Raw genomic sequence first — 11980 nt, 5'->3', positions numbered from 1 at the left:
ATTTTTGCCAAATATTGTGAATTTATTATAAAAAAAAAAAAAAATGAAAATGTCAGCTTTATTTTCTTGCTCCCCACGCACAAACCAGGAAGACAAATCTTCCTTCCTTCCCTCAATTCAGTCAAAATTCAACCCTTAGACCCCAAGTATACCTACTTACAAATTCAGAAATTAAGGAGAAATTTCAACAACAAACAAAGCACAATTTCAATTTCAATCTCAAAAACCAAATTCAATTTCAAATCTTCTCCTCTTTTTGTTCCCTGATTCGGACCAACCACCACCACCACCTCCGGCAGCCACCGCACACCACCATCCTAACCACCACTCCACCACCCCGCACCTCCCGACCACCCAGAACCACCGAACACCACCACGCCACCACCACAACTCCCTCCCCTTCTCTCTCCTCCTCTCGCGTCCCCTGCCTCCTTCTTTCTTTCTCCTCTTTCGCCCCACGCCACCACCACAACAACCACACCACCAACACCACTCTACTCCTCCGACCACCATCAACAACCTCATCCACCAAATCACCGCCCAGAACCACCCTGCGTCTCTCCCTCTCCCTCGCACCTTCCCCTCCCCTGTTTCGCAAATCACCACCCCCCCCATCCCCTTAACTGCTCCGCCGCCGCTAAACCACCTCCACCATCGCCGTCGAAATCCCCGGCAAAGCCCAGCCCAGCCAGCCTCCACGCCCTCTTCCTCTCTTCCTCCCTCCTCCTCTCCTCTCTTCCTTCTCTATTTTTCTTTGCTCGTGCCTCAACCAAAACCAAACAAAATAAAAATCAGATTCTTTGGCCTTGTTTTATTCTCCTCAAAACCCTATTAAATTGGGCCAACTAACCATTTGGGCCTTTGAAATTGGACTCGGAGCTCAGGACGAACGAGCCAACGAAAACCCTTAGCAACTCGCGGAAGTGAGGTAACGGCTATTGCTAGTACCCGCAATCCCTTTATAAATGTATTATGAAATTATGACGTTATGATTGGATTTATGAATTAAATGTTTTGACATGTTTTATGGATTGTGGGAATGAATTATGATTTGTTGAATTATTCTTTATAATATGATTTGATTGAGTTTTCTCATAAAATGATGTTTATATGATGCGTTGAATGAAATGATGTTTTATGGATCCCAGGATCTAAATGATGTTTTATGATATAAAATGAGTTATGTTATTTCAACTGAAATACAAGCCAAGGCTTGGTAAAAATACATAAAACATGATAAATGAAAGTGAAAGACTTGGTTTGTCTGGCGGTATATAAACTACCATCTTCCTATCTACCGGTCATGCATGCACCACGGACACCTGTCCACCCATGGATTACGAGCCCAGGCTCCCATGGTTTATGAGCCCAGGCTCAGGGCCCATGCCCCATGTTACGATGAGCCCAGGCTCTTATGGGCCCAGGCCCAGTGGAGAATTCCTTCACGGTTCGTACTTGCCGACAACTAGCATGTTAAACTGCAAAGTTTATGAATGAATTAAATGTGATGTTTTGTTAAATGTTTTAACCATTCTATTCTCCCTGTGTTATTAAATAAAATGAATTGAAATGAATTTACGCTGCTAGAATAGTTCGTTACTGAGTCTTCGGCTCACCGTTTTGTTTTCCGTTTTAGGTACTGCGGGGGATGATGGACACGAGTAGTGGCGAGGAGTTTCACTTTAATATTATCCACCTAGTTTATGTTTACGGTTCTAATAGTTTTAATTAAAGACTTTTAGTAAGTTATGCACTTTTATTTTGATAATATAAAGGATTATATATATATATTGGAGTATTTAAAGGCTTATGATTGATGGTTGCCTTGTAATTTCCAAAAAGGAAGTTACGGCAGGTAATGTCCTGACCAATTAGGTTAATTCCGCTGCTAATTATGCTTTAATAATTGAATTAGAGGTCGGGGCGTTACATTTGGTAACACTTAGCTGATTGCTAAAAGCTGTTAGCTATTTAGTTGTGTAAAATGACATTTATGGACATTGCTCTTTTGTGTCATTTATTTTATTTCTCAAGAGTTAAGTTATTTATTTAGTTGTGTCATTAATGATGAGTTTCTAATTCCAAATATATTTTATGTTTATGAATAATTTTTTATGCTCTAAACACTGATTTGTTTAACAAATTGTTGAAAGAATTAGAAATAGTAACGTACATATATGACATCGTAAAAATTAAACATTTTGATCAATGCATAACAATGAAAAGTAGTCCATGGAAAACCCTATTACAACAACATTATTCTAACACTACTAAACATTTATTCTAACAAGCAACACATGTTTAAGAAGAGCGACGTCGTCGTCGTCTACTTCTCATCAAACTAGTAGTAATTTCCTCTCGAACTTTTGTCATTTCATTAGTACTCACACGTTGAACTTCCTGTGTAGAACCACACTCGACATCCATAGATACTTCAGGAGGAATAAAAGTGGGGTCGTCATCTATGATCTTGAATCCTGGGTCAGGAACTTTGCTTAATCTTATGTAGTTGTGCAATGCAAAACAAGCACAAACTATTCTATTTTGATCTTGTAATGAATATTTTGGCATAGTTCTTAATATTTTCCACCGTGCCTTCAAAATTCCAAATGACCTCTCAGTGCAACTCCTTAAGGAAGAATGGGCACGATTGAAAATTTCCCGAGGCCCTCTTGGAATTGCCCCGCGAAATTCGGATTGATGATACCTTATCTTGTGGTAGGGAGTCAAATACCCTTCTCTTTCCGGATACCCTTTATCCACCAAGTAATATTTTCCTATCATGAAAGGACCCGTATATAATTAAAATGCATTAATAAAAATATCAAAACCAGTAAGTGAAATGAATGATGCAAATTACCAGGAGGAGGTTTTGGAAAGTTAAGACTTGGATTGCCAATAGTATCAAGAAAGATACGAGAGTCATGAGCCGACCCCTCCCAACCGGTTAGCACGTAAGTAAAAAGCAAATCAAAGTCACATGCGGCCATAACATTAAGGGTAGGTGTTCCTTTCCTTCCTCTATATCGCAATTGATCCTCTTCGGCAATTATAACATCTATATGAGTGCCATCAATGGCTCCAATGCAATCCTAATACGATAAAATTAATATAACATTTAAATAAGATATCAAAAACAATAAATGTACAAATAATTACCTTAAAATGAGGCATATATCGAGTATCATCCACAATTTGTGAAGGGATTTCCTTGAACTCGGGATCTCTTGGCCTTAGAATATCTCTTGATAAACCATCCATGGCATCCAAAACTTCTTTAAAAATTCTGCTTACAGTTTCACCCGAGTGTTGAAATCTCTCTTGAGCATCCCGATTTGACTGTGCCTTACTAAGTATGTAGACAAATAACCCCACTTTTTCCAAAATTGATATTCTTTCCGAAGGTATCAACCCATACTTACTTTCTAAATCCATGCATAGTTGTCGAAATGTACATTGTGTCATTCTAAACATGTTAAAACAACGTTTTTCATGACCAGTTAACATTTCATGCATCCATTTTTCTCCTGTTTGAAATGAAGTCATGCATGGTACTTTGTAAATGTACTTTACATAGTAAATAGAAGTATAACCTAGTGCACATGCCACAAAGTCCCAAAATGCGCTATTTTTACGCCTCTTTCGTATTCTATTGCGTATAGCACACAAATCCATACCTACAAGTATATCCAATACAATATCATTCCATCAAATTATATTAAAGAAACACAAAACACAAATATGTGTCACAAGCATTAGCATACTGTAACACCCCGACAATTCTCTCTTTTCTAAAATAATCTTTTAACATAAAACGTAGAGAATTATCAAGGCATTATCGCCCGTGTGAAAACGTAACGGCTTATTCAGAATTTTGCAGCGGAAAACATAAAACTAACTTTAGGTTTATAAATAATCTATTACAGATTTAGTCCCCAAGAATCATCCAACGAAAATAAGGAAATATAAATAGTACGACAAGTTTAAAGTCCCAATTAACAAACCCAAGTTAACTTAGCAAATCAAAACTAAATACAAGCTCTCTATTCCCGATCCCAATGATGCAACATCTTCAAACCTGCAGATGGACAATGCTTATTGATCCTTAGAGACTGCTCACCAAAGATTGGGTCATCACAGGATCAATAAGGCATAGCCATGATCAACATGCACAAGCAAAAGCACGTAATCAACAAAGCTGAGTACTACATACTAAATCACTAATAATCCTAACATGATTCTATTAAACGAACAATCCTAACATGGTACTAAATAAAACATAAGCAAGGAAAATCAAGATATACTGACTTGAAGACTATATTTGATTGAACTAGACCTTTGTATCATTAACATTATTTTAATTGAAATAGTCAATGGACTGAGTTGTCTACTAGAAACTTCTTCTTCTTCACTAAGGAAGACGAGGTACGGGCGCGACTCCGTAAACCCCAATGACCTGCGATATCGAGGGACTTTTGAATAAAATAGAACCGGTGATCAATCCGGCCCCAGAAAAAGCCATAGGCGACCCATGACCCCAACTCCTGATTGTCCGACACTTTAGACGTGCACAGTCTAAAGCTATTGCTACTCATGTTCACTTTACATGACTTAACTTTTAATACTTGGTTATGACTCATCAAACATAAATATTATATTCAACAAGTAAACACAACTTCTTTTATCTTTGAATTAAGCAAGTGATCACAGAGATGTCACACAAGACTTATTCCAATTAATTCAACCCTCCCTTTAATACTGATCAACCCCTCTATATGGGTATAAGGTTTCAACTTACTAAACCAGGTCCTCGGCCCTTATAAAGTAGTGAAAAGCTAAAAGGGAACAATAAACAATCAATCTGAATCAATATATATAAATAATAATCTAATGTTCCCAACCAACATGTTCGCATCAATCATCCATACCAACATGCTATAATTCTCATAACGAAATATATATGCTTAACATGTCCATCCAACAATATTAAACATGCACTTTCAACATAACCTAGTTCATCAACAATTTCAACATAACCAAGTTCCTTAATCATTTCGACATAACGAAGTTCATGAATCATTTCAATATGGTTTCAACAAATCACACTCATTCCAAGCACACAGGTATGTACGTACCTTGTGTAAACAAACTGATAGGCCACTTTAACGAATTCAAAAGTCACCCACAAAGAATTCTCCGCCTAAAATAATCAAGAAACGTACCCAAATCAATTCCTAATCATTGGCAACCATAACAAAGCATTCTAAATGCATCCTAAACATATTTAGAACATTCCCCAATATCAAAACTTAAACCTTTGATTTCCTAGCATCATAATTATTGAATTAGTGATTGAGATTCGTCGAAAACTCTTTGCAAACATCGTACTTTAAATTTTCAGCAATATAACTAATTTCAAACTACTCCAAAACATAATTAACATTCTTAGAATCATAAAAATAATAGCTTTAATAATGTATAATCATTATATTATGATTTTAGAACATTAAAACCTTAAAAATCCATGCTTTACTAATTAAATTCCTTATTTCAATTCAACTATGTAATCTGAAAATTAAATTATCAATTAAGCATAATGTATAATCTGAAAATCTAATTTAATCATAAAAACTTATAATTTCATTCAATAAACATGAATTGAATTAATAAAACTTCATTAAAACCCTAACTTAAACGTAGTTAATAAATCTGAAAATAATTAAATTAATTTCAACAACATATAATCTGAAAATAATTAAATTAATTTCAACAACATATAATCTGAAATTTCATAACTTAATCATAAAAATCATAAATTTAATTCAATTCAAGGAACATAAATTAAATTAATAAACTTAATTAAAACATTTAAATAACTTAGGGTTTAAGAAAATCAACCAAACTAAAGAGGAGAGGAGAGGCTGGGCGGTGGTGCACGGCGCGGCAGCAAGGGAGGTGGTCGCGGAGAACGGGCGACGCGGCTGGAGGTGGTGACTGCGGTGGGCGCACTTGGTTGTTGCGTGTTCGCGCAAGAAGCACATAAGAGAGTGCGTGTGTGGAGGAGAAAGGAGGGAGGTCGGCTAGGCAGGGCCGCAGTGGCGGTGCAAGTGGTGCGGCGCGCGGTGGTGCTGGTTCAACGGCCAAGAAAACAAGGTGAGGAGGAGCGAAAAAAACAAGAAAGAAAAGAAAAAACTAAAGAGAAGAGGAGGGGGAGAGAGTTACCGGCGGCGACGGGGAGGGAAAACGCCGGCGGTGGAGGCGGCGTGGACAGCTGCAGCAACGTGAAGCAGGGGTGGGTTCACGTGGTTGCTGAATGAGAGAATGAGGGTTTTTGAGGTTTCTTGTTTTTTTTTTTCTTTTTCACGTGAAGGAGAGGAGGGGATTGAGAGTTTTACATAAATTTGGAATATGGGTAAGGGATGTGGGTTTAACTTATTTTGGGCTTTGCTAATTTGGGCTAGGATTAGAATTAAGTTTGGTATTTGAATTCAACACCGCTTAAGATTGTTTTCTAATTTCAATCGTGTTTTCGTAATTCAAATTCTTTTCAACATCAAATTCTAAAATTATTTTAATTTCATAAACCGTTGAAATATTTAAAAGTATAAAATAAATATTCGTTAATTACATATTTATTTCTAAAAATCGTAAATTATATTTAAATATAATTAACAATACGTTAAAATATATTAATAAAATGTATAAAATTATGGGGGATTACACATACATTCATATTGAATTCATAGTTTAAACAAAATATCAATGTTATCAGGTTGCATATACATAACAAAATTGCAAAACCTGAAACAACATGCATAGTGATGCCTTACATCACAATAATAAAACCAATTAAAAGTTTCATCCAAAAGATAATACTAACTAAGAGTTGTAATCTAGATACCACCCGTACATATTAGACCCGATAATAAACCTAGATAGTATTAATACTAAACTAAGGTTAGTTCATTGGTCACCCACTATTCTCAAACAAGTATTTGATCCATTGAAGCCTTGTGTTGTCATCTGGAATTCCATTGAGAAGTATCCTCTTTTGGGGATCTTCAATCATGGTACAAGCAAAACAAAATTCAGGGCTACCGGGAGTTAAGTCTTTCATGGACACCAACTTTGCCAACGAATCAGCAAGTGTATTAGATGAGTCATTGAGTGTACGTGCTTCAAGGCTCATCAATTCTATATCCTTGATGTTCCTCTCAGTAACAACTTTCACCATTGTATCTAGCTTTTCCATCAACAGTGCAGCCCCTCCTTTCCTACTACCAGATTCTATCCTACAACGTTTCGAGCTCTCTGCAATATCATTTTCAGAACTTCTTTTACTTCCTCTAGCTCCGAGTTCAGTTGATTGTGGAGGAGGAGAAGGAGATGAGGAAGGATTTGGAGTAGAACCATGAAAAGTATCCTGCCAATCCATGTTAGTTTGGGTATGAATAATACCACCATTCTCACTCATTTGATCATCATACTCAGGTGGCATATTACTAGAATTTCCACCATGATTAAGATTACCAGCACCAAGGGGTGGAAGAGGGATATAAACAGAAGGGGGTGCTTGATTTGAGCGTTGAACAGGAGTATACTTAAGCCCCCCTTGAGCAACTGAAACTCCAAATAGTTTTTCCATCTTGTATTCAAGTTCAGGCTCAATACCTTCAAATTGAAAAGATTTAAAATGCATATTTTCCTATAAAGAAAGAAAAAAAAAATTAGCTTGCAATCAACCTTTTGTGTTTAATTTTCTACGCGAGTTATTAAACGTGATATAAAACAGCTAACCTCAATTTTGTTCTTCCACCATTCGTCACTAGCACTTATTGTTCCCTTCTCATGATCCCAACCTAATCCGGTTTCTTTTCCTTTAAGTGCTCTCCAAAGACTCCATCGATTTCTCATCCAATCCCATTTGTTTTTCAGTTTGTTCTTGTCATATGTCAACCTCGTTCTTTTAGTGAACTCTACTTCGATCACCTTCCATGGCATCCTTTGTGTAATCCCCCGTAATCTTATACATTTCATTTATATATTTTGGCGTATATTTAATATATTTAAATAAGAATTTAAGAATTTTGGAAACAAATATATAATTAACGTACATTTACTTATTACATTTTAATATTTTCAACGATTTACGAAATCGAAAATGATTTTAGAATTTTAAGTTGAAAAGAATTTGAATTACGAAAGTTGATTGAATTTAGGAAACGATCATATTCAGTTTTGGATTCGAATCATAAAAGCTAAATCCTAATCCTAGCCTACTTGGGAAAGCCCAACATCAAAACCCAAACCCCAAACCCTCACCCAAACTATTTCACGTAAAGCAAACCAAGCCCTCCTCTCTCCCCTCCATACTCACGTGAAACCAAAAAAAAGAGGAAACCCTCCATCCTTCCTCCAATCTCACGCACATCCTCAGCCGTCCTCTCTCTCTCCACGCCGTCGCCGAGCCGCCGTCGTCCAGCACGCCTCAGCCGCCGCCCAGTACGGTAACACCCTCCTCTTCATCCTTCTTCTTCGTCTTCTCTCTTTCCTTTCCCTCTGTTTTTCGAGCTACCTTAACCCCTTCGTGTGTCGCAGCAACTCGAGTCGCACAACCGCCGCCAAGTCGCGCCGCCGTGTCCCGCCCCTGCCGCGAGCCACCTCCGTCCGCCAGCTCTCTCTCTTTCCTCCTTCTTGAATTGGTTACTTTCTTAAACCCTAAGTAACTAATTATTTTAAATTAAAGTTTGTTAATTTGGATTACGTTCTTGATATTAAATTTATGATTTTTATGGTTTGAACATGATTTTCAGATTTGGGTTGAGATTAAAAACGAATTAATTTTCAGTTTTGACTAATTAAAATTAAGTTAGGGCTTAATCATGATTTATTAGTTTGAATTATGTTTTCTTGAATTAAAGCTATGGGTTTTGTGATTTAAATTATAAATTTGGGATTATATGAATTTTATAATAAAGTTATTAATTTTCAGATCATCTAATTACATTGAAATATTGGTTTTTGATTGTTTAAAATATGAAATTCAAGGTTTTTATGATTATTAATCATGATAGGTTGAGTATGGATCATTGAATTGGTTGTGTTGAGATACTAGGAACATAGATTGACCATGGTGAAGCTTTTAAATGAATTTATATTGCTGAAAATTTAAAGTACGATGTTTGCAAAAGTTTTCAACGAATTTCAATCACTAATTCAATAATTATGATTCTAGGAAATCAAATGTTTAAGTTTTGATATTGGGGAGAGTTCTAAATATGTTTAGGATGTATTTAGAATGCTGATCTCTTATGGTTGTCAATGATTAGGAATTGATTGAGAATATTTGTTGGTTGTTTTAGGCGGAGAATTCTCTTTAGGCGACTTTTGAAAGTGTTAAAGTGGCCTATCAGTTTGTTTACACAAGGTACGTGCATACCTGCGTGCTTGGAATGTGTGCTAATTGTTGAAACCATGTTGAATTTTTTGTTGAACTTGGTTATGTTGATATTATTGTTGAACTTGGTGATGTTGATATTATGGACGAACTTGGTTATATGGAATGTGCATGTTTAATACTGTTGGACAAACTTATTGAACTTATTTTGCACTAAGAGAACTGTAACATGTTAGTATGGATGATTGATACAAACATGTTGGTTGGGAACACTAGATTATTCTATATGATTGGTGGATCGATTGGTTGTTGTTCCCTTTTTAGCTTTTCACTACTTTATGAGGGTCGAGGACCTTGTTTAGTAAGTTGAAACTTTATACCCATATACAGGGTTGATCATGGTTAAAGGAAAGGTTGGGTAAATTGGAATGAGTCTTGATTGATGCCTTTATGATCACGTACTTAATCCCAAGATAAAAACAGTCGTGAACGAATGTGGATTATATGCCTTATGTGATTGTTGAGTCATAACAGAGTCTCAATTTGTAAATCATGTAAAGTGAAACTGAGTAGCAATAGCTTTAGACTGTGCACGTCTAAAGTGACGGACAAACAGGAGTTGGGGTTCATGGTGGTAGCCCATGGCCTTTATCTCGGACCGGATTGATCACCATGTCCTATTTTTATTCAAATGTTCCTCGATATCGCAGGTCTCTGAGGTTACGGAGCCGCGCCCGTACCTCGTCTTCCTTATTGAAGGCTGTCGGACGGTCAATTCGGTCCATTGTCTATTTCAACTAAAATAATATTATTGTTGTAGGTCTAGCCTAGTCTAGTCAAGTATGGTCATCAAATTATCATGTTCTGTCTGCTCTTGTTTATGTTCATTAGTATCATGTTAGGGTTGTTCGTTAATAGTATCATGTTAGGATTATTATTGTTTTAGTATGTAGTACTCAGCTTTGCTGATTACGTGCTTTGTTTGTGTGTGTTGATCATGGCTATGCCTTATTGATCCTGTGATTACCCAACGTTTGTGAGCAGTCTCTAAGGATCAATAAGCGTTGCCCATCTACAGGTTTGAAGATGATGCATCATTGGGATCGGGATTAGAGAGCTTGTAGTTATATTTGCTTTACTAAGTGATTTGGTTTGTTAACTTAAATTTGAAATTTGTCGTACTATTCGTATTTCCTTATTTCAGTTAATTGGTTTTGGACCTAATATGTAATAAGATTATTTATGAACCTAAAAGTTAGTTTATGTTTTCCGCTGCAAAATTCTGAATAAGCCGTTACGTTTTCACACGGGCGATAATACTTTGATAATTCCCTACAGTTATATTTAAAAAGGGTTATTTTAGAAAATGGGAATTGTCGGGGTGTTACACTTTGTGAGACTGTAGCACCCCTTTTCCCTTACTCCTTTCGGCAAATTGAATACACAAATCACAGAATATGTGTAAAGTTTCTCTAGACCAACTAGCCCGACCTACCTCTCTCATCGAACCTTCACTCCCCTCATTATCCTTCTGGTTGTTTTGCGCCATCTTCTACGCTTATCAAAATAAAATTTAAGTAATTACCGAGTAATATTTCCCATTCTTTACCCAGATTCATATATAGGAAAACGAGCTCAATTTATCGGGAAATTCTAATAGAAAATTTATTATTATCTTTCTATAAAGCTTATAAAATCATGTTAGCCATAAACTAGTTGCATTTCTTATTCCGGCAATTAGATCGAATAGGTTGAATTGACAATGACCCAAATTCATTACTATAAAGTCAAATAATAACAATTACACGTTCATATGCAAGATTAGCAAAGAAGATGAACCAAATTTATTATTACAAAGTCAACAGTGAATCAAATGTTGTTTGATTACTTTGTAGGCCATATTAGTTTCATACAAAGAAGCTTTAATAAACACTTAAAATTGATGAACAATCTCATAAATCCATATAAAATTACAACATAAACTATTTAAATATATAAATTGGCATAAAGTGTTCCATGATTTTATCAAAGAAAACTCAATTTTGATGAATAACAGTTCGTTGTTTTTCAAGCTAGAAACTAACCCAGATGAATTTGAAACAATAAATTTCAAAGCCCCAACATAAAGAACATATTTAATTGACTAATTAGTATTAACAACAACAAGAACGATCCCTTTCTCATATACTAAACGAACCCAGATTTTCGAACTCATACGAATTTGAAGGGAAAAAAACCCAGCAATATTTAATTTACCAACTTGCAAAAAAAATTGTTAATAAATTGGGGATGAAAGAGAAAAAAGAACATAAATATAAATTAAACAACTAACCTCTTTGATGGTAATCAGAATTTACAAGCTCCTCCCTTGAATTTGCAGAGACATGGGAGATGAGAGGAGAGGAGGAAGAAGAATTGAAGAGGGGGCAGACAACTCAAAAGATCGAAGACTCAGATAGTCAGATGTAGGTTAAGTATGGGTAAAATAGTCTTTTACAACATTGTACTAAAAATCCTCTAAAGAAAACGCTGCTCAAATCAGCGTATTTTAAAACAGAGGATTGAGCCCAATAATCTTTTTCA

At 35.9% G+C, this 11980-nt stretch overlaps 2 protein-coding genes and 1 long non-coding RNA gene across 3 annotated transcripts; all 3 read right to left on the bottom strand.

Annotated features, from left to right (window-relative positions):
• Window positions 1–2206: 2206 nt before the first annotated feature.
• LOC130467099 (protein ALP1-like) lies at window positions 2207–3778 on the bottom strand. The gene is made up of 2 exons (XM_056835560.1): window positions 2861–3778; window positions 2207–2777 (listed from the first exon to the last, which is right to left on the bottom strand). The coding sequence occupies exons 1-2, from the start codon at window positions 2988–2990 to the stop codon at window positions 2302–2304; spliced, it is 606 nt and encodes a 201-aa protein (XP_056691538.1). The 5' UTR covers window positions 2991–3778; the 3' UTR covers window positions 2207–2301.
• Window positions 3779–3872: 94 nt separating this feature from the next.
• LOC130467100 (uncharacterized) lies at window positions 3873–6637 on the bottom strand. The gene is made up of 4 exons (XR_008927268.1): window positions 6223–6637; window positions 5899–6128; window positions 5136–5200; window positions 3873–4112 (listed from the first exon to the last, which is right to left on the bottom strand). It is a non-coding gene; the product is annotated as an uncharacterized lncRNA (long non-coding RNA).
• Window positions 6638–6970: 333 nt separating this feature from the next.
• LOC130467648 (uncharacterized) lies at window positions 6971–8001 on the bottom strand. The gene is made up of 2 exons (XM_056836219.1): window positions 7798–8001; window positions 6971–7705 (listed from the first exon to the last, which is right to left on the bottom strand). Exons 1-2 carry the CDS (start codon window positions 7999–8001, stop codon window positions 6971–6973), a joined length of 939 nt encoding a protein of 312 aa, XP_056692197.1.
• Between the last annotated feature and the right edge of the window lie 3979 nt (window positions 8002–11980).

This window comes from Spinacia oleracea, chromosome 2 (assembly GCF_020520425.1).
Source record: "Spinacia oleracea cultivar Varoflay chromosome 2, BTI_SOV_V1, whole genome shotgun sequence".
Lineage (NCBI taxonomy): Eukaryota > Viridiplantae > Streptophyta > Magnoliopsida > Caryophyllales > Amaranthaceae > Spinacia > Spinacia oleracea.
This window is presented reverse-complemented; position numbering and strand designations above follow the sequence as displayed.

Coding starts and splice junctions, on each gene's coding strand:
- LOC130467099 (XM_056835560.1), bottom strand. CDS start 2,990: ATGGCCGCATGTGACTTTGATTTGCTTTTTACTTACGTGCTAACCGGT. Junction 2,778..2,860: donor CTTTCCAAAACCTCCTCCTG/GTAATTTGCATC, acceptor CTTTCATGATAG/GAAAATATTACTTGGTGGAT.
- LOC130467648 (XM_056836219.1), bottom strand. CDS start 8,001: ATGCCATGGAAGGTGATCGAAGTAGAGTTCACTAAAAGAACGAGGTTG. Junction 7,706..7,797: donor GGTGGAAGAACAAAATTGAG/GTTAGCTGTTTT, acceptor CTTTCTTTATAG/GAAAATATGCATTTTAAATC.